The sequence below is a fragment of the Nilaparvata lugens genome, chromosome 10, assembly GCF_014356525.2.
Source record: "Nilaparvata lugens isolate BPH chromosome 10, ASM1435652v1, whole genome shotgun sequence".
Taxonomy (NCBI): Eukaryota; Metazoa; Arthropoda; class Insecta; order Hemiptera; family Delphacidae; genus Nilaparvata; species Nilaparvata lugens.
This window is the reverse complement of record NC_052513.1, coordinates 29,323,578-29,350,976: the sequence shown is the minus strand read 5'-3', so window position 1 is coordinate 29,350,976 and position 27,399 is coordinate 29,323,578. Positions and strand designations below refer to the sequence as shown.

The 27,399-nt window shown below is 35.2% G+C and overlaps 1 protein-coding gene and 1 non-coding gene across 3 annotated transcripts in view; both read left to right on the top strand.

Annotated features, from left to right (window-relative positions):
• Positions 1 to 27,399, top strand: part of LOC111064192 (gonadotropin-releasing hormone II receptor) — a 231,142-nt gene that overhangs the window by 157,319 nt on the left and 46,424 nt on the right. For both annotated transcript variants that reach the window (XM_039437149.1, XM_039437148.1), the window contains exon 3: positions 27,103 to 27,310. In XM_039437149.1, coding sequence (XP_039293083.1) covers positions 27,103 to 27,310 — 208 coding nt within the window. The remainder of the gene's footprint in view (positions 1 to 27,102; positions 27,311 to 27,399) is intronic.
• Positions 9,621 to 9,832, top strand: LOC120353450. Its single transcript, XR_005572409.1, has one exon. It is a non-coding gene; the product is annotated as a small nucleolar RNA U3 (small nucleolar RNA).

Genomic DNA, 27,399 nt, shown 5'->3' with positions numbered 1-27,399 from the left:
ACATAGAGTGAATTCAAAAATTATCTGGGCTATTGACAAAAAGAAAATTGATTAAACGTATTATTAATTCAACAATGTGTGATCTATCAGCACAAAATTATACAGCTCATCTTATATAATTCACTTGTCTTCGTAGGTAGTTTAAATATTGCAAAAGTTTCTGAGTAAACTGAATGAATTCAAAATTATAATGATTCAGAATTAAATCTGTATAGAAAAATTTATAATCGCTCTCGAACTGAATTGTTAAAAAGAGTTACATTAAACAAATTTTTAAAAGTTCATGAATGGTTTAGATATAATAAATTCGATGTAAAATTGAATAAACTTGAGAATACTTTGAAATGACTTTGAGATAACTTTGAGGCGACTCACCGGATATTGTCTACATTGGCACACAGAAAACACTTATAACATGAATGGTCTGGAGATTCGGAAATTTGGCTGCTGACTGTCTCAAGCTGACGTCTCCACAGGTATTTATAGTGTGCCGCCATTTTGACTAACTTTTGGAGTTCATAAACATTTTAAGTTTTGAATCTCCATCACAATAATTCAGTTCACTATTTCAAATTTTAAGTTAGATTAAACTATTCCCACAGAAACTAACAGAGAGTAGATTCTTATTTTATTTAAACAAAAGGATGTGCAGGCTGCTTGAGTCAAGCTCCACTCAACATGTCTCGAACACAAAAAACTACAAATACACTTTTTTGGAGCTTAGGAATTTGAAATTTACAGGTAATGTACATCAAAATTCCTTCTTTCATGTGTGGTAATTTGTTTTGTAAGAATTTCTGTATTTATAGAAATATAAGTGTTTGAAAATTGTGATTTTTCACGTGGTCTTCAAAGTTTTTTAGATCAATTTAAGATATTTAAGATGTTAAAAAGTGAGATTTATGAGCTTGATCTCATTACAAAATAGTGCTCTGCAACTTCTGTTAATATAGAAATAGAAGTTTTACAATGATTAATTACTTTTCCGTAATGGTATGCAAGTGTTGGAGGTTAGGCTTCCTCTACCTTGAACTACTTTACTTTGAATATTTGCTAAAATAAATTAGTAAAATATAACTAAGCTCTCAAATAATAATCCAGATAGTTTGTTTTTATAGAGTGATAATTAATTTCTTTCGGAATTGCGTTATTGATAAAGATTTTCCAAGATTTCCACTAATGTGTTTGGTGAGGCTAGTTTTTCTTTTTTAATTTCCATTTTCCTCTCCATAATCATGATTTTCCAAGGAAATATTGAGCTAGTCGTGACATCACTTAAACAGAAAATTATTTAGAGAGCACAAAATTACAACACACACCAGCCAGCCATGTTTCAGAGAGAAGAACAGGAAAAGCCAAGCTACAAGGAAGCTTCGTCGTTCGAACAAAAAACCACATCTCAAAATCAGTGATGACTTCATGACACGTCAACAACAAAATTATAAATTACAAGTTTAGAATTCACATTTCATATTTGTTCTCAATAAAACTTTATTTTGAAACTATTATTTTAAATTTTTATATATCATCTCGATTTAAATAAACCATTTATCTATTAATTCTGTCAACCCAGCCTCGGTGACACCATGGCACAATGCAACAATCATTTACAATAAAAAATTCTCAGTCAAAAAGTTTGTCCGTATATCGATGACTCTGATATTTACTATAAAGTTTCATAGATCTCGAATTGAAGATTCGATTCCAATCGAGAAAAAATGTAATATTACAGTCTGCATTGATTTTCATACCCAAAGCATTCCTCTCATGAAAGTTTAAGAGATTCAGTTTTATCAGTTTTTCCATTTGAAAATGATTTTAAAAAAGGAAACATAAACAACAACAACAACTCAACAACTCGAAATACTCAAAATTAAAGTACTTGAACAGTTTGAAATATACAAGTACATCAAACAACAGCCAAACAATATTCTAACTGACTCGAGATAAGAATGCTAACGGCCTGACGTTGTTCATTTTGGCTCCTGTTTGTTTCTCGAGTTCTGCATGTTCTTGTGTTAGTTGAGTTCTAATTTTTGGCTGACTCGTGCTGTGTGTGATCATCTTCAATCATCACAAGTTTCAAGTTCTCATCTTGAGTGGTTACTGTGATTTAAATAAATTTAATTTTGATCATGCCTAAATCTTCGCCAGCAGTGCTAAGGAGCAAGCTAGCCAAGGTCGCAACCGGCGGCGATAAGGGTTCGGCATCGAGCGATCGCCCGTCGTCAGCATCATCCTCGTCATCGACCAAGGGGGAGGGGTGGCCGGCTGATAAAGGCATGCTCAAGGAGTTTGTAGCCGAACTCTTGTCAGATAACAAGTTCCTTGATAGTATTGTCGACCGTGTTGTGTTAAAGCTGAATGATAATCTCGATGAGCTGATAAGAGCGCGCATCCAGAGTGAGTATGAACCGCGTTTATCGGCTATGGAGAAAAAAATCTATTCATTGGAGGCTGAAATTCGCGACATTACAAAAAAGGCAGCATCTCGTACCGAATTGTATGAGCTTAAGTTGGACTCTCAAGAACAATACCAACGTCGCAATAATGTACAAATATTTGGCATTCTGGAGGTGAATGGAGAAAATCTCACCGAGATTGTCACCAAGCTGTGTAGTGACGGATTGAAAATCGCGGTGGATGCAGCTCAGATCGACCGCTGCCACAGAGTGGGACGTCTTCCTGGTACTGGAGCGACTCAGGCGAGACCGAGAGCTGTCATCGTCAAGTTCGTGAGCTACCAGACTCGGCGTTCGGTGTTATCGGCGAGGAGGCAACTCAAGGGTTCTGATATCACTATAAGAGAGGACCTCACGAGACGACGATATGCTCACTTCCGTGAAGTGGCAGCTAGAGTGGGCATCAGGAATGTGTGGATGATCAGATGATGGCCGAGCGCGATCGGTGTAGTAGAGTTGCATGACGCACAAAGAGCTCTGTGGATATCAATAGCTACAAGCGAATGAGAAATTTGTGCAAGCAGACCATCAGAAACGCCAAATCCAGATATTTCCAAAATCTGATCTACTCTGCTGGTTCATCTGCTTGTAAGTGGCGTAGACTCAGGTCTGTTGGAGTTGGTGGAGAAAGGGGCGGGCCTGTTGTGTCTCACTCACTGGACGATCTCAACAACTTTTTTACTGACATACCTGTTGGCTTGGATCGTGCCCATGACTACATCAACTCTTTGCCAGCTCAAGTAACTGGAGAGCCATTCTACTTTTCAGGTGTCTCAGCAAGTGACGTTTTGGCTGCTATACTGAAAATAAAGAGCAATGCTATTGGGGCTGATGATCTACCATTGAAATTCATAAAAATTATGCTTCCCCTGATACTTCCCTTCATCACCCACATCATAAATACATCTCTCATGACTTCCGTTTTTCCTGAAAATTGGAAGTCATCTATAGTCATACCCTTAAACAAAACTCCCAACCCGTCCTCCCTTTCAGACTACAGACCCATCAGCTTATTATCTGTGCTCTCCAAAGTACTAGAGGTGATTGTCCACAAACAGATGAGTGAATTTATTTGCAGTAGGGGGCTTATTAGTGACTTCCAGTCAGGATTCAGGTCTGGTCACAGCAGAAATTCTGCTCTTCTCAAGGTGGCTGATGACGTTCGCAGAACAATGGATGGCAGGGAGCTCACACTCATTGTCCTTGTTGATTTCAGCAAGGCCTTTGACTGTGTGTTCCATCCCATCCTATTGTACAGACTGGAGGGTATGGGTTTCTCTCGTTCGACGGTGGCATGGGTGCGGTCCTACTTGCAGAATAGACGTCAGTGTGTGAGACTTGGGGGTTCCTCTTCGCGCTGGCGACCAGTGGGACGAGGTGTCCCTCAGGGTTCAATCTTGGGTCCTCTGCTATTCAGTGCATACATTGACAACTTGACTCATGTATTAAATACTACAGAGCATCACTTGTATGCTGACGACTTGCAGCTGTATAAGCATTTCAAGCTTGGTGATGCGGCGACAGCTGTGAGTGACATGAACCATGACCTTGCCCGTGTGATCACCTGGACGGAGAATAATGGTTTAAAAATTAATGAGAGCAAATCGCAGGTCATGGTTGTAGGTCACTCAAGACTCTTGACTAGACTAAGCCTTAATGACTTACCCCACATAAGAATAAACAATGTTCAACTTGACTACAGCACCAGGGTGAAGAATCTTGGTTTGACTTTTACAAATACTCTCGACTGGACAGACCATGTAAACTCGACCAGTAACAAAGTTGTAGCTGGGATTAACTCTTTGAAAAGGATTGGACACCTTTTACCTTTTCCTACTTAAATCATGTTAGTTAAAACATTGATATTCCCCTTTTTTTCTACTGTGACTTAGTGACTATGGACATGACTGTTCAACTTACTCAGAGATTGCAGCGCGCTCAGAATTACTGTGTGCGCTTCATCTTTGGTTTACGACGTGACGAACATATTACTCAATACTTTTTGGACAGCTCAAACTTCTAAGACTGCACGAGTACAGGAGTCTCCATGCACTCATGTTCCTCTTCAAACTCTTGAAATCTCGGTCTCCCAATTACTTGGCAGAAGGGTTTCGCTTCATGGGTGATGTTGGCAGGGGTGGGACGCGTCATGGAGCTTGCTCATTGTCCATTCCTATTCACAGAACTGAGCTATATAATAAGTCATTCCATGTTAGTGCGATTAGATTATGGAATTCACTGCCAGCTCATATTAGGCTGCTTGACAGTGAACGCCGGTTCAGTGCGGCTGTCGTGGCGTGGATCAGGGGGGGAGGGCTTAACTAGGCGGTTTTACTCTATGTTCTTTAGAGGTGTGAGTGTAAGTGTGGGTGTGTGTGTGTGTGTGTGTGTGTGTGTGTGTGTGTGTGTGTGTTGTGTGTGTGTGTGTGAATGTTTTGTGTGAGTGAGATTTATTCACTATTAAGATTTCTTGCTTTTAGTTTTCTCTTTTTTTTCCTCTTAATTTATTCAATTTGTAGCAAATTGATTTAGTAGTTTCCTTATAATTTTTAATTATCATTTAATTTCAAATTGTAATGTATATTATTATTTTTATGTTACTCATCATCGTGGGTTAAATGGAAGAGGGGGCTTCTATTGCCTCAATTTCGCCCACATCACTTTTATTGTAAAGTGTAAATAAAAGTCATTTATCTATCTATCTATCTGAATGATCAAATCAACTTTTCCTCCCACACCCTGTTTGACAAACTCATTTAAATCCTCCTCCATTAACCGCCAAAACTCCCCTCCACCCCCACTTCGATCAAATCTCACCCTGTGCAATACCAGCACAAAACGTCACATCAAAGAATGTGAGTGTTTTTCACTTCAAAGTTTTATGAAATACGTTAGTAAAAAAGGAGAACTGAATTGAAAAGCATAAACAACGTAGACCACAAAAGACTAGTGGACTTCAATTCAATACAAGTAACAATGTAACAAGTAAAGCGATCTCTTCTATTGAAGTAGTCAATCAAAAGCATACCGAGAAGGAAGAGCAAATAAATCTCGAGATTTTCAACTGCATTTTCGTTTTCCACGATCTCTGCTCGAGAACCTCTAATTGCATCTGAGCACGTGGATTGATTTAAGTGAGGTTCAACGCTCTCACTCTTGCACGTGTGAGTAAGATAGTGAGGTAGGGAGTGTGAGTATGAGCTATGAGACGTATCAGTCTGTTAGTAGATGAATTGATGTAGTATCAATCTGTGAGTGAGTTGTGAGATAGAATGTAATGCAGTTGAATTAATCTTTTTATAGCATCCACTAGTTTCCTGTGCCTGTGGATAGGGAGTTTTTTATTTGTCGAGTATATATATATATATGTATATAATATGTATAATATATATTATATGAAAGCATTGACTGTTTCACACATCTATAACTGTCTACCTTTATATCTTTACATCCTGTTTTATACTGTCTACCTTTGTCTATCTATATCTATAACTGTGAACCTGTTCTGCACTAGAAACTTGCATTAAAAAACTGTGACACCTATGAACAGGGGTGCCCACAAGGGGGGGGGGGCATGGCACAATTTGCGCCATCAACATTTTGGGGGGGGCATGATTTTTTTATATTTCATGTCAACATTTTGAATCATGGCTAAAAAATCAAGGTATTAAATAGAGATATCCTAATGTAGTTAATTTTAATACTTTTTCCCACCTTTACAATGTTATATTCTGCAAAGTGTAACTCAATATAAAGCATAAAAAATACAATTGATAATAATATGTTGTATGCAGGAATTTTAGTAATTTTAAGCCTATGAGTTTGAAGGCAAGTCTTTGAAAAAAATAAATTATAACTTCATCATCCACTATTATTCTGATTTCCTTTGCTCAATTTTAATTTTTAATGGTCCTGTGTTTGAGTTTCCTTGCTGTTGCAACCTAATTTTCTTAAAAGCACAATGATAAGTTAAATTGTAATGTACATTTTAATCTAATAATTATTTTTATTTCGAAGGCGTTTTATGATGATATTAATGTATCTGAAATGAGAATGCAATTATTATAAACAACATCGCAAACTAAAAGAATCTCCTCTTTTATTTGAGATGAATGATTTTTGTAAAAATATAATCGTGAAGTAAGATACGTTTAATTAAAAAAATCAAGAAACTTTCGATATTTTTCTCATTTCTACAGTCTCGACAGCTCTTCGATATAAAGAGTGATGCAAGATCAATTTATGGCAACTCAGATTATAGAGCATGAAATTTTCTCTCATTTAATACCAATCGCAACCTATCATGTATTGTACTCATTTTAGAGACTCTTTAATAACAGTAAAATCGCAAGAAAAATGAGAAAATAAAGATCATCATTCAATTGGCTGTAACTTTTTAACGGCATTGAAAACAGAAGTAAAAGAGTGAAACATGGGAGTGAAAAGAGGAGAAAATTCATCACAACCTCAACTACTTTCTGGATTTTTTATCTGAAGTGTTCCACAAGATACGCAACGTTGCATATGCGAGACTGTGAAAATGGGAGAAATATCACAAATTTCTCGCACATTCAAAGTTGTGTATCTTGTGGAACACTTCAGATAAAAAATCCAAAAAGTAGTCCTGCGCGACCAGTCAATTCACTGGAAATAAAATTTTATTATCTTTTAATATTATATAGAGAATGCTTTATCTCGATAAATTCAAGGTTCTCGAGATTAAATGGAAAACTTAAAAAAAGTCCAAAATTTTGGGGGTGAAGTCACCCTCTGGCGTGTGAGCAAATTTCAGATTAGAACTTAGCGCCCCAAAATACAGATAGAACCATCCAAAAAAATTCTTTCGGGGCTGTTTCCTGAAAAACAACCATTTGACTGGACTATAAGTTGTTATCCAACTTAAGCGATAATTATATTAAGCCTTGTTATATTAAGCGAGCAATTTCTGTATATCTGTTTGTATTTTTATAGCTGGCTATCTGGTTATATGGTTATTTATGTTCAACGGATATCGGAAACGGCTCTAACGATTTTCACGAAATTCGGAATATAGTAGGTTTATGATATCAAAATTCGATTGCACTAGGTCTCATCCCTGAGAAAACTCCCTGAAGGACATGAAAAGGATAATTCATCCTTGGAAAAACAGATGATGATTTCGTCGTCTGTCGATAACAGAAGATGCGTGTGCCTGTGTGGGAGATCAGCTGTGTAATCAATTAGCTCATCGTATCTCGCGAGAAATCTAGAAATTTTAATTGACTCGATCAAAATACAGTAATCTGATTCGTTGACATGAGATGGTATATATCATAATATTAAAAGTTAATCATTATTTTACAGTGATTAGTGAGTGTTATTTTGTTATTCAATTATTTGGTATGTAAACAATCTAAATTAGAACTTTTATGTTTTCAAATATTTGGACTGAAAATTTCACTTGGATTCAAGTCTATGAAACATAACCTACTTTTTGGAATATTAAATATTCCAACTATAAATTTTATAGTGAATAAATCAAAATTCGAGGAAGAAACAGTTCTGGGCTGTGCCTGTTAGTCCTTCCCCAATCATTTCAAAGAATTGAGTTCTGTTTATCAATGAATAAATAACGAGCAAAGCTTGGTGCCCCGATATTTGGTATGAATAGATAGAATTTACAAAATGTACTTGTTCAGATGATATCTTTATTCCAAAAACCAAACCATTTGAAGATACATTTTGTTCGACTTGTGTTATTATTTACTCCTGTAATGTTAAAAAGTAAATACTACCAACAACACAACATCAGTGACAACCTGTTCCAATTTATGATAAATATCAGGGCACCGAGCTCCGCTCTGGGGTACCTACAAAAGCATATAAAAATTATTAAGAAAGAAGAAATTATAATAAATATTCATAGTTCATATAGAAAGGTTCTATCTAATCACAGTGGATTGAGATTAATTCGCAGAGGAATGCAAAAATTTCTCTCACAAAAGCATGTTAAATTAATCCTGATTAATTTCACGAGAACCAAATCAGAGAAGACCATCTCAAAAAGATAGCTTATCTGATTGGTTCTACTGGAATTAATCAGGATTAAAATTTAACCGGCTTTTGTACAACTGCCACTAAGTACCTGATTGAATTAGGTACAAAAGTTCAACAGCTGAGTCATAATTTTGTCTGAGTCCCACACACATGCACTCGCTCACTCACTTCCATCATCAACAGACGACGAAATTATCAGCTGTTCCAAGGATGAATAAATTCTTTTAATGTCCTTCAGCGAGTTTCCCCAGGGATGAGAACTAGTGCAATCGAATTTTTATATTATAAACATACTATATGTTCTGAATTTCGTGAGAATCATTAGAGCCGTTTTCGAGATCCGGTGAAATACAAATATATAAACATCCAAACATCAAAACATCTAAACAGAAATTTCTCGTTTAATAGTATAGGATTTAGAATACCTGAATTTGCCGACATTATATATTGTATGAATAAAATCGTTCCAAAATTTTATGAATGTTCACCAAAATTTCTATGCAATATTCTTTTCCAATAAAAGAATATCGATGATATTATTATTCGACTTTTTATAAGTAACCTTTACATTTGAAAAGCAAAGCCTCCCTTACTTATCTTTTAATATCCTATTAAAATTTTTGTCATGTAGTTTTTCCTGATGTAATGTAGTACTTTTTATTCCTCCCGAACAAGAACGGGTGCACTGCTAGTCTCAAAAATAATATCAAAAAGATTCTTTATTTCTATTTTAAAAGAGATAAGAAACGATGGTATATATTTTTACAATATTATGAAAACAGAAAGAATTCCTCACAAGAACAAAGGTAAATAATGCCCTTTGGAAGATTAGAATGTAAGATGTGAATTTTATTGTCATACACTGACTAATGCAAAAAACTAAAGGGTTGGGAATTGGTATACTTTGGGGGGGCATTACACTTGGATTGGGGGGGGGGGCTTGCACCATTGCCCTTGGGGGGGCTGGGCACCCCTGCCTATGAAGTTACCTGAAGAAAGCTCAGGTTCCCAGTACCGCCACTAAACTACAGATAGCACCACCGTTCACCGTTTACCATCAACTCTCGTTTGAGTTTTGTGTGTTGGGTGGTATATATAGTTGGCCGTTGGAATGGTGAAATCGAAATCATACTTGACAGGATCTTTTCTATAGTATGTATTTCTCATCTAAATCTCAAATTTTGAGTTCCCTTCTACCACGATGAGAAACTCGTATCAAGTTCTGAGCGTGAGGCAGATCTGATTGGAATCTTATGATTCTGATTTGGTCATCGATGATCGTTCAGATCAGGTTGTGTTGCCTGGTCTGAGGGAGATCTTGATATCTGAGTGGAAAAAGTTGAATATAACTATGCTACTTACATAAATAATAAAATAGACCTTTCCAACAGTTTAAATTATATCATGATAAAGATTTAGTATTCATCATGATACTGATTTGAATATATGATCTAGACAAGGGAATCATTATTGTCATATGGAGCCTATTCCTTACTATGCAAATGATATCCTTTTTCATTTGCATAGTAAGAATTAGGCTCCATATGACAATAATGATTGGGTGATTCCCTTGTCTAGATCATAGGCTATATTCAAATCAGTATCATGATGAATACTAGATCTTTATCATGATATAATTTAAACTGTTGGAAAGGTCTATTTTATTATTCATGTAAGTAGCATAGTTAAATTCAACTTTTACCACTCAGATATCATCCTTCGGCATTTGGCATGAGCTATCTAAAACTGTTTTGCTTTCATGTATCGAGCAGAATTACAGTTTTTATAGTTTCATGCTGTGATAAGGGATTTAGGTCTTACTACAAGTTTTTTAGTTCTTGCATTGTTCGTTCATACCTGATTATTGGAACAATATGCCCATTCCACTCAGTCCGACCGAATAACTATGGAATGGAAGTCATGATAAGAATATGATCACTGAAACCCGGACATGTATAGTAAGTGAAAATTCTTACCAAGTGAGAAGCTTATTGAGAAAAGTGAAAATGAAGTTTTTTATGTGAATAGTCAGTGATAGTGAATCATCATTCAAATGGACTGCTGCTTTTACTTTTACTTTGGAGGAAGAATAATTGTAGTTCAATATTTCGGGTTGGGATTAACGGATCTAGGAATAAGTGAGTGAAAGTTATGACTGAAAGACTGTGTGAGTCAGTAAAACTTGACAGTGTGCACACAAGTGAGTCGGTGCGACAGTATATCACTTTGTTTGTTAGTGAGCAAATGCTATTGATAAGACCGTGCGAGAGCTTTTGAGTCAGTTTCGTAGTTGAGTGTGCAAGTGTGTGACTGTGTATTGGCTGTGAGCAAGCGAGTTAGTGTGACATTTCTGAGAAAGTGTTAGTGTCAGAGATACAGTATTTACCTTTGTAGAAAGAAAAATAGCAGGCGACTCAGATAAGTAATTGGCTTACAGTTAGTTTGCGACAAGCCGGAGCACCTGTGTGTTGAGCCATGAGCCATGACCCATCAAACAGGTCGTTAATGTGTCACGTGTATGTAGGAAGAACTCGACTTGAGCACTTAAATGTGACTGTTGACTTCTACCAACTTGATTCTTCAAACATTTCCCGGCTGAAATTAACTCAAAAAGATCAGCACTCCTCATAATATAACATTAATGCCTCCCATTCAACCAATGCTGACGGTATGGAGTGAACTCAATATTCTTTACTTTGAATTCCGCGTCACTCTGAATTCTTCTTTGCCACACGTTTCCGCAACGGTATATTGAAGAAGATAGATTCTTCTTCTAACTACCGTGTTTTCGTCACCTGTTTCACTTTTAATTCATCTTTAGTTTGAAATTTGCTTTGTTGAACGTTTCTGATTTTTAACACCACCCAAGTGATTTTCCACTCGTGTTACTTGGCAGGAGATGTTCACAACTCAGTGGGAACATTCCGTGTCATCCTTGAAGTGTTTTTCATCACTTCTTGGAGTCAACAGATTTTACTATGAACTAACAATACAAAAATAAATAATTTTATAGTTTTTCAGGAGATAGATTGAACAGGACCAAAAATATATTGTACACTTTCCTGTGGGGTTCCATAAATAATGAGGACATTTTTGAACAGATGAAAAGTAAATCATTAGATAATCTCTCAAGAGACTACTTCATCCAGTTTTCTCTGTTCATTTATGTGGGTTTCTATCACTTTTGATGAAATTTGTGTCATTCGCCAAAACTACTTTTCATAAAAGCTCGTTATGAGCATGACAAAAATTTTCTATTGATAGTATAAGGTTCATTTATACTGGATCAGGTTAATAATGATTGGATAATTAAACTAACCAATGTATAGGACTCAATGGAATTGATTTTACTAGATTGGAGTAGGTAGTATCTTTAACGGGGGCGTTGAATGGAACCGAGAAATCAATTAATTGAATTTGTTATTGCAAAATTTAATTAAACTGTATCCACATAAGCAGAATCTAATCGGAAAGTAGGCCTATTTGATAAGCCATTGTGAAATAAAATTCAACTGTACCTGAATGTTACTTCAACTGGTCGTTTAGTATGAATTAAGATTCGATAAATATAGAAAAAAAATCTATTGAAATTGACCTGGACTTAAATACGTGTTTCAGAAGGTTTCAAATGTCATTGAAACGAACTTCAAAGAAAACAAGGATGGTGAATGAATCTGGATGAAATTATGTAGTTGATTGAGAATAAATTCCAAACATGATTGGAATCGTTCTAGATAGTATGAATAATAGATTACTGATTGCTATCTTTTCAATAATTGAGTCTGAATCAACAATTTGTTAACAAGAGTTCACCAACTAACGATGAGAGCTAAAATTGAACAGCAAATAATTGGCAGAGAACACTCAGATAAGAGTGTCAACTGAAACCATCAAAAATAATCATGTGATTGCAATGCTATGTTTGCCTGGTAATTGCTGTGGAACCAGCTGCTCGCATGACGTCATGATGACGTTAGTGGACGTCAAAAAAATGAGGAGGCGAGAGTATCGGAGGAGGCGAAGGAGGAGGAGGAGGAGGAGGAGGAGGAGGAGGAGGAGGAGGAGGAGGAGGAGGAGGAGGAGGAGGAGGAGGAGGAGGAGGAAGAGGAAGAGGATGAAGAGGAGGTGAAGGAGAAGGTGTAGAAAGAGCAGAAGGAAGAGGAGAAGGTGTAGGAGGAGAAGGAGGGGATATTGAGAAGATTATTATGTGTGATGTGGTGAGAAAAGAAGGAGAACGATGATTTTTTGGCAAGAAGAGTAAGGAAAAGTTTTATGATTATGAGAAGGTACAGAAAGAAACTGATGATGGATTATAATTATGATGTTAAGGTGGGAAAGGACTATGAGTTGCGAGAAGGGGAGGATGGAATAGGAGAAGGAGAATTATGAGAATCGATAATAGAAGAAGTATGAAAACGAATTGAAAAGGCACGATTTAAGAAACATTAGTAGAAAGAGTCATGAAGTGAGGTGATTGATTCAATGTAGATCAAGGTTTGAAAAAGATCCATTTTTGAGAATTCATTGAATAAGGGTACTAACAGACCGGTCAGGTTGATATGTAGATTCCAGCTCGCTAGCGTTCTTCTATATCTATATATATTATACTAGTGAGCCCCTGGCTGGAGAACTCGCTCGAAGTGTCTCTGATATTTTGTCTGCTGTTCTTTTGGAAGCAGTGAAAAGTCAAGAAAATTTGTATTGAGTTAATTTTTATTGCATGCGATTGATAATCAAACTGACAGCTCATTTTCGATTTGTTATTACATTCTTCTCATCCACTTTCAATGTTATTCTACTAGTAGTTCTGTGATCATTAGACCTCACGCTGTATTCTCATCCACAAGTACCTGATTGAAACCTATAGACCTTATGGAAATACAGCAATAGACTGGCTTCTCCACACATTTGTGTAATTACTTGTCAGCTGATTTATGATGAAAAATATTCTATAGTCTGATTTTTACTCTAATATTGGCGTAAGAAGGAGGCTCCTTTTTCCTTTTATATTATCCTTGAAATGCAAAATTACCAAAAACCTTGTATATACGTCGACGCGCAATTAAAAAAGAAATATACCTGTCAAATTTCATGAAAATCTATTACCGCGTTTCGCCGTAAATGCGCAACATATAAACATTCAAACATTCGAACATTTAAACATTAAGAGAAATGCCAAACCGTCGACTTGAATCTTGGACCTCATTTTGCTCGGGCAACAATATTATTTCTTACGAAACGACAAGGGGGTGAGTCAGCTGTTTTGGCTCATAATCCTCAATTTGTATGATTGTTCAAAATGTGTTAGAAATTTAAATTTTTTGAGTTTATTGCTACAAACTCCTTAGCAACTACTCTAGCCGCGCGGCTTAGTCATGATGGAGACAAAAGTAGGAGAGTATTATTGATTATTTTCATGACGGAAAAGGAATGAGGAAATAAAAGAGAATGAGATGGAGAATCAAAGTGGAAGAAGAGTAGAAGAGTAGGATTGATAAAGCTATGAGTGGAGCAATAGACAATGAAAATTATGTACGAGCGAGAATGGAATGAGTTGAGGAGCTGAAAGTGTGTGTGGGGAGATAAGAAGTAAAGGGGAATGTTATAGTGCAAGAATAGTGAATTAATTAAGACGTAAAGAGAATGTAGGAGGAAGAATGAAAAAATCTGGTGTGGCGCACTCACACAACTTTCCTTGCTGTTATGGAAGGAACACTACGGTAGTGTTCCCGCGCATCTCAAGTCTACTATTCAAAGATTAGAGCGAGCTGGTGACAGGGTTATAACGCTGGAGACACACGAGGTCTGCTATCTCTTCATAGTGAATCATTTAATAGAATCAACAGTTGCCAATAGTTTGCAATTATTGGATAATCACATTTTCTAGATTTTCGAGTTTATTTTTAATTGTAGGTGGAAATGTTACTGAACATTAATTGTAGAGATTCTCATGCTCAATCTATTCCACTCGAAATTGTTTTTTTTAAATTGTATCTGAAGCTTGATAATTAAGAATCTGAAATCAAACTTTGAATAGATGGGGCGGAGCTCCTGAAATTTTTACAGATATGGGACTTGTGGCAGTTGATAGAGCTTATCGATGACTATTTCAGGTATAACTTTTATTAAAATCGTTAAAGCCGTTTTCGAGAAAATCGCGAAAAACCCTGTTTTTGACAACATTTTCGCCATTTTAGCCGCCATCTTAAATCGCATTTGATCGAAATTGTTCGTGTGGGATCCTTATATTGTAAGGACCTTACGTTCCAAATTTCAAGTCATTCCGTTGATTGGGAGATGAGATATCGTGTACACAGACGCACATACACTCATACACACACACACACACACACCACACACACACACACACACACACACACACACACACACACACACACACACACACACACACATACAGACCAATACCCAAAAACCACTTTTTTGGACTTAGGGGACCTTGAAACGTATAGAAATTTAGAAATTGGGGTACCTTAATTTTTTTCGGAAAGCAATACTTTCCTTACCTTTGGTAATAGGGCAAGGAAAGTGATGAAACGTATAGAAAACATGAAATTAGGGTAGCTTAAATTTTTTTGGAAAGCAATAAATCCTTACCTATGGTAATAGGGAAAGGAAAGTAAAATGTGAGACGGAAGAGTAGATAATACTATGGGTGTCGAGGTAGAATAAAGAAAACTTCAGAGAGACAGAGAGAATGATTAAGCGTGAGTGAGTGCGAGAACGTTAGAAATGTGAAAGTGAAGTACAGTATTGTGGGGTGGGTGGAAATATTGAGTGGGAGTTACCCTCCTTTACACCCTCCCACCGGGGTAGTTGAGTAGGTCAGGGAAGCTCTCTGTCATTGTCAAGGTCACCAATTCAAGGGTTCTCCTATTATATGAGGAAACTGAGTAGACAGATTGTAGCGGACGGTTGTCTTGTATTTCAAGTAGAGTGCTGTATTTCAAGTACATTAGAAGGTAGTTCGTCATGCTCTTGCCAAGAAGGAAACATAATACAATTTGTACTTAGTTTTATTGGTGTATCAGATTACATAATGGGATAATCTTGCACGCAGCAATACTCCAAGATGATATTTTGCAATTCATGTATATTTTCTGTTGATATATAGTCCAGTCAATATAGACATAAAAAATTGGGTGTGCTTGCAATTTATATTGTAGTTCTGACTCTTCAATATACTATTTGGGTTCAAAAGGGAAGTTCAGAACCAATTTCTTCATGCAAAATTCCCTTGTGCTAGATACAGAGTGGCCCAAAAACCTCATATTTTCCGCTCATTTTCCATTTTTTAGCTATTTCTGCCTAATCTCGTAATCGGACTGAAAAATTTGCTCCTGCCTTTTTTTTAGATCATAAAATTCTGAAAGGAAAGAGATCATTATTGGAACTCCCTATCTTTGATGAGTACTGAGTTATAATTTTTCAAAAATGAGTAAAAATTTGAAGGAAAAATAAATTTTGATGAATTTCAGTTTTTGATCAACAATATCTTTTGATTGTTAACATTGAGATATATAATTCAAAATTCCTCTGGGTGTATCTTTGTGCTCTACAATCTGAGATCAGAGAGAGCGCTTTATCTCGAATAGATTTCAAGGTACACCTGACAACAATGCTCCTTGTATTGTGAAAAACACCTAATTTTCAGCTTCAACCATCATCACCAACTACATTGTCCTTACATTGTTATTTCGCACAATGACCTAAGTTCATGAGATCATGTTCTATGAGTATCACCCGCTAGATGCACTTCATTTCAGTATTTCCTAGTGGAGAGGCGCGCTTAAGGACACCTCAAGGATCAAAATTTCAAACACTTATAACTTTTGACACAATACTCAGATTTCATCGTACTACATTAAATTTCATGCTTCTCGGCTCGTCAAGGCGGTCCAAAATAATGCATCATAAGTCAAATTTGATTGAAAAATGGAAAATTTATTGTTGAGTGTACTTAAGGCCCATATTCCAATACACAAAAAATGGCCGATTTCTATATTCAAAGCTATGTATCTCTGTAGCCCCTCATTATAAAAATCATGTACTTGATCTTGAAATGTGAAATAGCATTTTTTCTTTCATCTGCTGTAAACGATTCATGGAAAAATATGTTCGTAAAGTGAGATTTGATTGTTGAAAAAAATCAAGAAATTGTAGATATTTTTCTCATATTTACAGTTTTGGCAGTTCTATGATATGCCAGAGTGATCCGAGATGGATTTGAGACGCTCTCCTTGATCTCAGATTATAGAGCACAAAAATACGATCAGAGGGATTTTGAATTATACATCTGAATGTTAACAATCGGAAGTTATTGTTGATCAAAAACTGAAACTCATCCAAATTTATTTTTCCTTCAAATTTTTGCTCATTTTTGAAAAATCATAACTCAGTACTAATTGGAGATAGGAAGTTCCGAATGATATCATTTTATTCAGATTCAGAATTCTATGATCTAAAAAAAGTCGGGAGCACATTTTTCTGTCCGTTCACGAGATTTGGTAGAAATAGCTGAAAACTGGAAAATGAGCCGAAAATACGAGGTTTTTGGACCACTCTGTATCTAGCACAAGGACATTTTGCTTGAAGAAATTGGTTCTGAACTTCTGTCATGTACCCAAGTAATATATTCAAAATCAGAACTACAATATAAATTGCATGCACCAATATATATAGTGACTGGACAAATATTACAACAAATGTAACAGGAGTTAATATTGTTGAATGTATGCTGTTTTTCCTCCATGGTCTCAACTAATGAAGTTTAAATCTACATAACTCAGCAAAATCAGAAAAAAACACACATATAAAATAATAAAGAATGAATTGGGTACTCATGATCAGTTATTTCCAATTTGTAATATCACTTTCTTATTGTTGATTCTAATTCGATTTTAGGGGATTTATTAGTGGTAGATTCCTTGTTATATCGTCCTTAATCAGTGTGTATTATAATGTAATGCTCTAGATATTCAATTACCAAACCTAGGTAACAAATTATGTAATATATTCGCCACTTCACCCACATAAAATGTGATTATTTATCATTCTGAATTTGACTCAAATAACAAAAATATATGAATAAAAAATTTAATTTATCATTAGAATATTGCATTATTGTGAAGTAGTTGAATGCATGGTAATTGAGTGGGAAGGTATTCGATATAAACCTGAGTTGGAATGTGAAAAGGCTGCAATACAACAGGCCTGATTACGAATGTTATTCACATCACAGATCACACGTGTGACATGGCGCAGAGCACGTGAAGCTCACATGATAGGCACTTCACAAATTCTGGATGAATACGAATCAATTTGATACAGTTTTCCTCATATTTTATCGTTTATTATTACAATCTCATGATTTTATCGCAAACACAGTACTATTCAGTTGTCAAGAACAGGATTGTCGTATTTTATAGTGATATATAACTACGTGAGAGTTAGAAAGAAAAATAGAAATCTCAGAACCTTTTATGAATTATTTAATCATAAAGGGTACTGAGTAATAAAAGGTAATTAAATAATTCATAAAGGGTACTGAGATTTCTATTTTTCTTTCTATTTCTTTAAATAGTAGCCCTATACAGAAAAGAGATACGTGAGAGTTTTATAAGCATTACTATTTATCATTGGCCATTGACTTAAGTTATAATGATGTGGAAAACTAATCATGCGATTTTATAAGGATTCTCAATCTACAATGGTGATCACTGTAGTGAAGTTGATCACGTCAAACTGTCGACATTGATTGACTAGAAAGCATTGAAAGCATTTATAAGGAGTGCTGACTGCTTCAAGTGAATCTCACTAATATTCTGATTGAGAAGATAAATATGAGGTAATTGAATGGAAACAGTCGGAAAGCAATGTGAAAATATTACTTGGATTATACATATAATATGTTTCTAAATAAAATGTAAAAATTATACATGTTTATGGTGGAACGATTAACTCTTGCGATTGTTGAACTTCCCCCTCCAACATGTCCAACATGTGGAGAACTGCACAACGTGTCTTATATCTGAAATGGTAATGGTAACAATAGTTGATCATAATACTTATTAAGGGTGCATTTGAAGTTATCCACGATATAAAGCTGTATCCTCTAGAAGTATGGCTGTACAAGCTCGAATTTGCAACAATATTCTAAATTTAAAGACCCAACAGTTTATATCTCATGGTTTTTAGGTTAGTTTGTCTATTGAACAGTAATTGATTGGTGATAAAGTAAGAAAATTTTATGATCAGTTCTGGTCCATTTTCAACCTGTTGTTATCATGTTGCATTCAACAAAAAATTACAAGTAGGTGTACTTCAAATCTGGATTATAGTTTCCATGCAAAAATTGTTTTTTAAAATCACAATTAGCTTATAGGGCCAAGCCACACGAAGCGGTCTTTCAGTCGGCTCGATAGGAAAGGAAGCACTTCGACTGACTGGACAGAATACTCACTCGATACGCGAACCCAATCAGTCAATCAGAGAGCTTCCTGTCCTGTCTTGCTGACTTTTAAAACTCCTTGTGTGGCTTGGGCGTAATGAGTCTGTTTCGATTGATATCTGAATAGAGCAATAGTTTTCCTATCAGGAGTTGACTTTCTTATCAAGAATTAATATTCAAAAATATGGTTTATTTTTACTTTCCTAAAATGTTATTCTAATAAAAATTTGACAGATACTGGGGGTGCCCACAGGCGTGGGCTTGTATGCAGACTGTATCCTTGGAGTTCTTTGGGGGGGGGGGTGTTAAAGGTCAAAATCAAATCTTGGGGTTCCTAGAAAAGGACAGCAGAGTTAAGAATGACTATTAAGTTCTGTATTTGTTTGCTACATTCAGTGAATAGATAAAATGAAACTGATGTAATTTCTAACTTTTCAGCAAAATCATTATAATGATATATCCACTATCCGAGCTATTAGTTTCCTATGACATTGGTTCCCTATTAGAGGACTAATATTGAACAGAACAGATTAAATAACGGAAACCGGTGCGAAATGGAATGTTTTCGTCGCGCACAATTCCAAACATGAGTGTGAGTCGGACCAATTGAATTAAACATGAGTTGTGCAAGTGAAATATCGCCGACAACTGCAGTTGAAAGTGAATTGTAAATTAGTGTTAAGGTGTTGCAAATCGAATTTTGCTAGTTGTAAAGCTTTTCACTTCAAAGCAGAATCCCAGCTGAAGTGTAATGGGATTTAACAAAGGCTTCATTCACTCCAGTTAGAGGTTCAAATTAACAGGCATTTTTCAATTTATGGCAGCCGTTTGGTGTGAGAGAGAGCGTAATAGACGAGAGAGGTCAGACTGGAGAGATTTGGACAAATCAATTAGTGGATAATGGAATAAATCCTCTCCAGTTTGGGGTTTATTAGGTCATGGAAACTGAACTACTATTAGTGAAAATTACCTCGAGCTGTGATGTTCATGTACAGTATATTATTGGCGTTGTTTATTTCATGATTGCAATATCAATGCAATTCTATCATCCAAAATTCTATTCACTGCAATAGTCTGTTTATTGATAGTCTATCGATAGATTATAGCTATCAAAGTCTCGAAGTGAATAAGTAAAAAATCTTTGGAATAGAATGCAAAAGAATGACTTTTTATTTGTTGACGTGACAAAGTTTGGACAGTAATGTCCACCCCACCACTCATAGAATGATAACTCGTAATGCTGAAACAATGAAGAGAAGGATGTTTTAACTAGAGATTGATGATGGTTTAGACTATTTCTATTGACTACAGATGGAGATAATTTATTATTTCTATTGAGATTTATTAGGACTATTTTCATGTTGCTTCGAAGTATAAGTAGGAGTATAGAAAAAGTCGAACTCAAGCTATTCTTAATAATGCATCATGATTCACCTCTACTAACACTTGAGGATTACTGTAACATTAAATATGTTCATGTGAACGAGTGAACATTTGTAGTTCATGTGAAGTTTTCCACAGAAAATTCTGTTTTTTCCATGGAACTTTCTATATTAAAGCACATAATATCTTCAGTACATTAACCAATGTACTAAGAAAATCTAACTTTTGAACTTTCATCTTTTAAACTAGCACAAGACCTAACCTTCAATACAGTGAAACTATACAGCTTTTACCGATGTCTTTCATAGTATACAGAGTGGACCAAAAGCCACCACAAATGAGATTGTGTAAGAAATACTTTATTATGGGAAGTGACTTTTGGCTCACAGTTAACTAGAAAGAGGTCATAGAGTAAAACTACATCAGTACAGAAGAAGCACGTATTTCAATAGTAAAGTTTGTAGAGAAGCTATGATCTACAGCTCAAGTCGTCTTCCCGCATTCCACATGCCATCTTACTCGATCTATCCAATCTCCCTCTGCCAAATTCCTCTTATTTAGAATAAGCTAGTTTAGATAATATATCGAGATTAGATAACAACTTTTCAGATCGTTTAAAGAGGCAAGAAAGTAGATTAGTTGGTTATCGCGATGTTTCCGGGAGATTTTGCAAGAGGCTCTGCAGCCAATTTTAGAGAGTGAATTCTAATCAAAAGAGCAAAATTAAAGAGTGAGTAATTGATGAGAGTGCCGATCCTCCATTGAAGCGATTCATTGGGGAGGCGAGCTAGCTATCTACTTCAGTCAGCATTCCTTATAAATGCTTCCCAGTCAACCAATGCCGTCTCAAGTGAATTTCACTATGGGTATCTTGTCAGCTGATTAATCTGACTGACTGAGAGACCTTTTTCATAAACACCCCGCGGTTAGCACTAACGAGTCACTTATTTCGTAATGAAGCAAGATGAAACTCGAACCAAGTTGGAATTTTTAATTTGCTAGGAAATTATATTCATCTATGGTTCATGAATCAGGATTGGAAATCTGTAGGTGAATCTGTGTAGAGGATCTACTGGTTAATTTGATGTATTGATTCTCAAGAGATTCTTCATTCATCAGGAGTGGTGTTCTTTTTGGTTTCAGAAGTTTTGTTTCTTCCGCATGCTGTTCCTTTTTTCTCATCACACTTCTGCCACTTTCAAGTGATATTATTTCTAGCATCCACAACCATACCATTCCTTACCATACTAAATTCACTAGTGTTTGCTATATTATATCGTATTTGACATATCCTACAGTAAAAGCACATGAAAATCAAATATTTCCAGCTGCAAATGTACAATAATAAAATATGATTAGTCAATATTGTTGATCTAGTCGGCAAAGTCATATTTCAGAATAGGTACATTCGCATCGTGTTGTTTGGAGAGGGTTGACTCAAAATGTTTGTACTTTTTCATGAATTGAAACTTTTTCTAATTGGTAGTAATCAGTTCAGGATCATAAGAATCCATTAATAATGATTTGATATTCACGCTGAACCCCATCTGCTGTATCATTTCTCATCCGTTTCTTTCACAATTTATTATTATTCTGTCATGTATTTGACACTTCTCCATAGATTAATCTCGTCATCTCAATCTCAATAGGTACAAAATAGAGGGTCTCTTCTTTTTTAAGAATTGAGCAGAAGAGAATCGGAAATGAATTGTATGAGAAAACTGATAAGAACCTGGACAAATTACTGTATATTTGAAAGGAATAGGATTTTGCAAGACTTTCCAAGAATAATAGAAAGGTTGCCGGCAAAAATAGACACTCTGATACAATACTCATTTGATACAATTCTCTGAAGATACATATAATCTGAATCAAATTGCAACAACACGGCAATGTTCACCTGAGGCCATGGGAATAATATGCCTGCTTTTCGAAATGGACTTCCAAGAGGCTTATAGAAAGCCGCTTCTAAGCCAGAAAAAAGGACAAAAGGAACAAGGTATGAGAAAAAGAGAGAAAACCGAAGGAAGGATGAGAAAGGATTGAGTTTGAGAGTGAAAGGATATGGAAGAGAACCTCAACCCTGCAGGGTAGAACATTACTTATCATGGAACACATCCTTGATGGAGTTCGACCATCTCACTCTCAGTATCACTTCTTTTTTCCTAAATTTCCATCCACGTGTAACCCTTGGTCATGCTTCTGATCTCTCTCTCCAATTTATCTTAATCTTATTACACAAAATTAGATACTCTATTTTCTGTTAAGCTTGCTTTATCCAGTAAATTCCTGATCTCTCCTGAACTCATTAAACAAAATTGGTTACTGCATGTGCTTTTCACAGGTTGCTTTATTTTCAGCTGAGAGATTTCAGCACGAAAGTACTAAATTAGGAAAATAAGGATTTTAGCTCTATTGCATTCTTTAATTTCGAGATTTTTTTTACAAAAAAAGAGTCAAAGGTCTTGAAGAGAATGTGGAGGACTTTACGAGCAGATGTTCATCCCGATTCTCTGATGATTGAGAGAGAGGAAACTGCTCGCTCAGTATAATTTAACACAACTTCTTATAATAAATCAGAACCTGTTATAATATATCAGAACCTAAGGTGGTTCTTTGTTTGTGCGAAAATCTCGTCTATGACCACGACATATCCTGCTCAGAAAAAATTGCCAACTGTTTCTGTGTTAAATAGTTATTTGTATATCTAGAGTGAAAAGTACTGTTTTTTCTCCCTGAGGGAAAAGTTTAAAGCCCGAGGCGAAAAGTCGAGGGCAACAATTTTCCTGAGGGAGAATGAACATTTTTCACTTGTCATATACACAACATTTTTCCTCCGCTTCATTTTTATAAACACTGCAAATAAAATAATTTTTAAAAACATACATGACCAAACAATGTGCTACAACATAATCTAAATAGTAAACAGAAACAGCTGGCTTTTAACCACAGTTCTCCGCCGACAGCGCTATGCGCTATCTGTCAGCAAAAGTTGTAACAACAATGGCCGCTACAACTACAGCTATGATGAAGTTCCCGTTTCAAATTTGATTAGTTAATAAGGAATATTCGTTGACTGGTATTTTGGACAACATGGAATAAAAAAATTATACATTTTTTCAGTATCCTGTTATATTAAGTGAGAAATTTCTTTATTTATATATCTGGTTATTTATGTTCGAAGGATCTTGAAAACGTCTCTAACGATTTTCACGAAATTGGAAAATAGTACGTTTATGATATAAAAATTCGATTGCACTAGGTCTCATCCTTGGAAAAACTCGCTGAACGACATTAAAAGGATAATTTATCCTTGGCTGAAACAGCTAAGACTTTTGTCGTCTGTGGATAGTAAAATCGTGAGTGAGCAAGTAAGTATGTGAAAAATCAAAATATCGCATCCCTAAAATTCATAAGATGACGTATAGCTGTGAAATATAAACACGATCATTTTAGAGAATTGTGTTCTGTTTATCAATAAATAAGAATAACGAGCGAAGCTCGGTGCCCCGATATTAGTGATTTGATGATTGTAATAATTTTAGCATACAATCATAAATTTCATAATATATTGATCAAATGTCTGGTTGAGGTATTGAATTTAGTTGGTTTAATGACTACTCTATCTGCTTCCTCATCTGAGCTTAGACCTTCTTACCTATTTCAAATGTACGTTTTTAGAATAGAGATGCTTCCCATGTTATTTAAATGGAGTCACTTTACTCTCTAGGGAGTTTTCCTGTTTTTTCCTCCCAAGAGCGAAAAATTGACACTTTAGTATTCTGTTCCAGGGAGTAAAGTAAGCACTTTAGACAGGAGGTGGAGGAAATATAACAGGAAGTTTGATCTGTATGATTATAAATGTACTCATTCATAATAATCATTTTTCTATGATTATACAATGATTACTATGTTGTACTAAGTATGATTATTCATTGAATGTGAATAATTTTTAAACTGATTGAGAAATTGATGTGCGGTTTCCGCCTTTCATTTTATTTTGAAATGTTGTATTAAAATCATGTATCATATGACAACCCACGCATTAAAAAAAATGGATTCAAAATGGTGAATCCAAGATGGCGAAGCAAAATCTTTCAGCGACAGAAAAGTAGTTTCTCAATTCGTAGGATCCCCTATCAAACCAAGTGTCAAACAATGCTAGTAAATGAAATATTGGGCTGTTGCAATGATATTCACCAATTCTGTATAGCTTTCATTGGACATTTGAATTAATTTTCATTATTATATTCCAGCAGTTCGTCAACTGCAATTTTTAATGATTTTTTTCATATCTCAATATTATTGGATATAGTTAGGAAAAATAAATTGCCGTAGGTGAGTGTAGCTAGAGAATAGGGTTTTCACGTTTCAGTATTCAAAACATGTAAAAATCTAATTGACTTGATACATCGCCAAAACAATGTAATATGAATTTCCAACCGTAATTTGAATCATCATTTAGCCTACTCCATTAAATTATTACACAAAAATGTATGACAATGTTACAGTTCCATGTTGTTAAAAATCCATGTGGAAAATATGCAATCATTTGAGTATGTTGAAGGCTATCATGATTAACACGTGGGTGACCCTAAATTATTTTCTGTATCATCATTATCTGAGCGTCACTAAAATTCCAGCACTTTCTGCCATACGCAGCTCATAAATAATTGAATAACCACAGAATTTATATTGAATTCACAGAGTTCTGATATAGCGCGATGATTCATTATTATTTCAGAATGGACATTTCTATTTTTGAATGTGGATGCATTATGTATTATATATATGTAAGCAGAATAAACAAAATGAGATAATATAGTCATATTTCTATTTTACGCTTAATATTTATGTAATGTCCACATAGATTTTATACTCTAAGGTGAGCTAATAGAGGAGATGATATCATTCATAAGTGAGATTCATATCATTATGAATCAAATAAAACGTATTCCAGCCAGAGAGAAAAGAATAGGAGTTTTATTATTTAGTACCTCAAGTATTCAGTGTTCTATTCTCTCTGATCCCAGCTTACTATTATCAAACTATGCACAATCAATACTGAGAGAAACATGTCACTCACTCAATGAGAAAAGCGTCATGTCACTCATAGCTGATCAATTGCCAAAATAGGGGATTCGAACCTCATTAGCCGCGACAAATTAAATGGTGGTAATAATTGGAATTTAATTGCGCGATTGCACCGCGATAAGCAGCTGCCGTATTGTCGGAAACAGAGTGGGATCCGTTGAAATCGAATTCGTCAATGAAATTCGAATGAACTGTTGATTGATATCGGTGGGCTTATTAAAAGTGAACATGATTAATAGTTCAGAATGGTGTTGATTTAGGATATCGTTATCACAAGTGATAGAATATTAAAGGCCAGGTGTAAATAATTGAAGGCTCCATTAGTATGTATGCAGTCACAATGGTGTTCATATCAAATTTCATTCACAATTAATAGGATATTGAGGCTAAGTAAGAGTTGTAGGTGTGATTGGTAGGCTAGTTCAGGATATTGTTGATTTAGAATACTATTGATAATATTGGATGTTGAGGGTGTTGATTTCAAAATATCATTCACAGTAGATGGGATATTGAGTGCTAGATGTAAGAGATGTGGGGGTAATTGGAAGTCCAGGATATTGTTAATATTGCATTCTTAGGATAGCTATATAAGGTAATTTATTTTATTCATTTGAATATTACAATAGTGCGATAGTATCCCTCTAGCTGTAAGCTATTTGAGGGAGATATACAAATAATCCTTTACATACAATAAAAACAAAATCAATAACAACAGTTATATTTCTTAATTTACTTGATTATATTTTTTCATTTTTTTGTAACTGATTGCTCTGTTTTGTCCATTGCACCATAACTTAACTAACTTAACTTAACTTATAAAATAGAAAAATACTTTGCTCGGTAAGTGACAATTAACAAGATAATCACTCTGGGATATTACCTAATGTTATTCACTCTCAACACAAATATTTATTAAATCATAATATATCTTCATTGAAAAATTAAAATTATTTCAAACTCAACAAAACATAATAAAAAGTTGATAAAAAATACATAATTAACTCGAATAAACACAATAAATAAAACATAACTCATTTCCTGAAACTGATAAAAATGATTTATCCTTATGAGCTGCACTTCAAGTTTTGTTTGAATCTCATTTTCACTGTGTAACATTGTCAACTCTAATGACAATGAATTTAACAGAAATGCATTGTGAAACAATGATAGTATGATGGTGTATCTTTAAACAAAATAATAGTGGATTGCCTATGCAATCAATCATTTCTTTATCATGCAATGATTATGCTTGTTCATTGATGTACATGTTTCTTTAGTAATGTTTCGTATCCTATAATCTTCCACATTGTTTCACAATGCTTTACCTCATATAGCTATCCTAAATATGCAATATTAACAATATCCTGGACTTCTAATCACCCCTACATCTCTTACATCTATAATATTGTCTATTTAAGGTTATGGAAGTCATTTTGTTGTGGTATAATAATTATATAATAGCTTCATGATCTGCAGCTGTTGTTGTTTCTGTAGCATTTGTTCCGAAAAGACTTCTAGTAATAATTCCAATATCATTTTGATTCAAATCCAATCTTGAACAAAATCAATCCATTGTCAATGCAAACTCCAATTCCAAATTCAACCACATTTTAACTTCTATTCCAATCTCAAATGAGATGTCATTTGAATATGTTGCAGAGTGTGGTGTTCCACGTGGAGAGGCACCCGGACTTCTCCGACTTCAAGCAGTGCGTCTCGTTCAACTACTTCAGCACCCCGGCCAAGGAGACCACCTACAACATCTTCTGCGTCCTGGCCATGTACTTCGTGCCCCTCTGCCTCATCTCCTTCGCCTATCTTCGCATCTTCATCGAGATCACCAGGAAGTCGTGCGATAACGCTACAGGTCAGTGCTCAATAACCCATTGTCACCACGAAGATTGTACTGATTCATCCCGAAATATTCATGAAAATCGGACTGAAGTTGATTGAAAT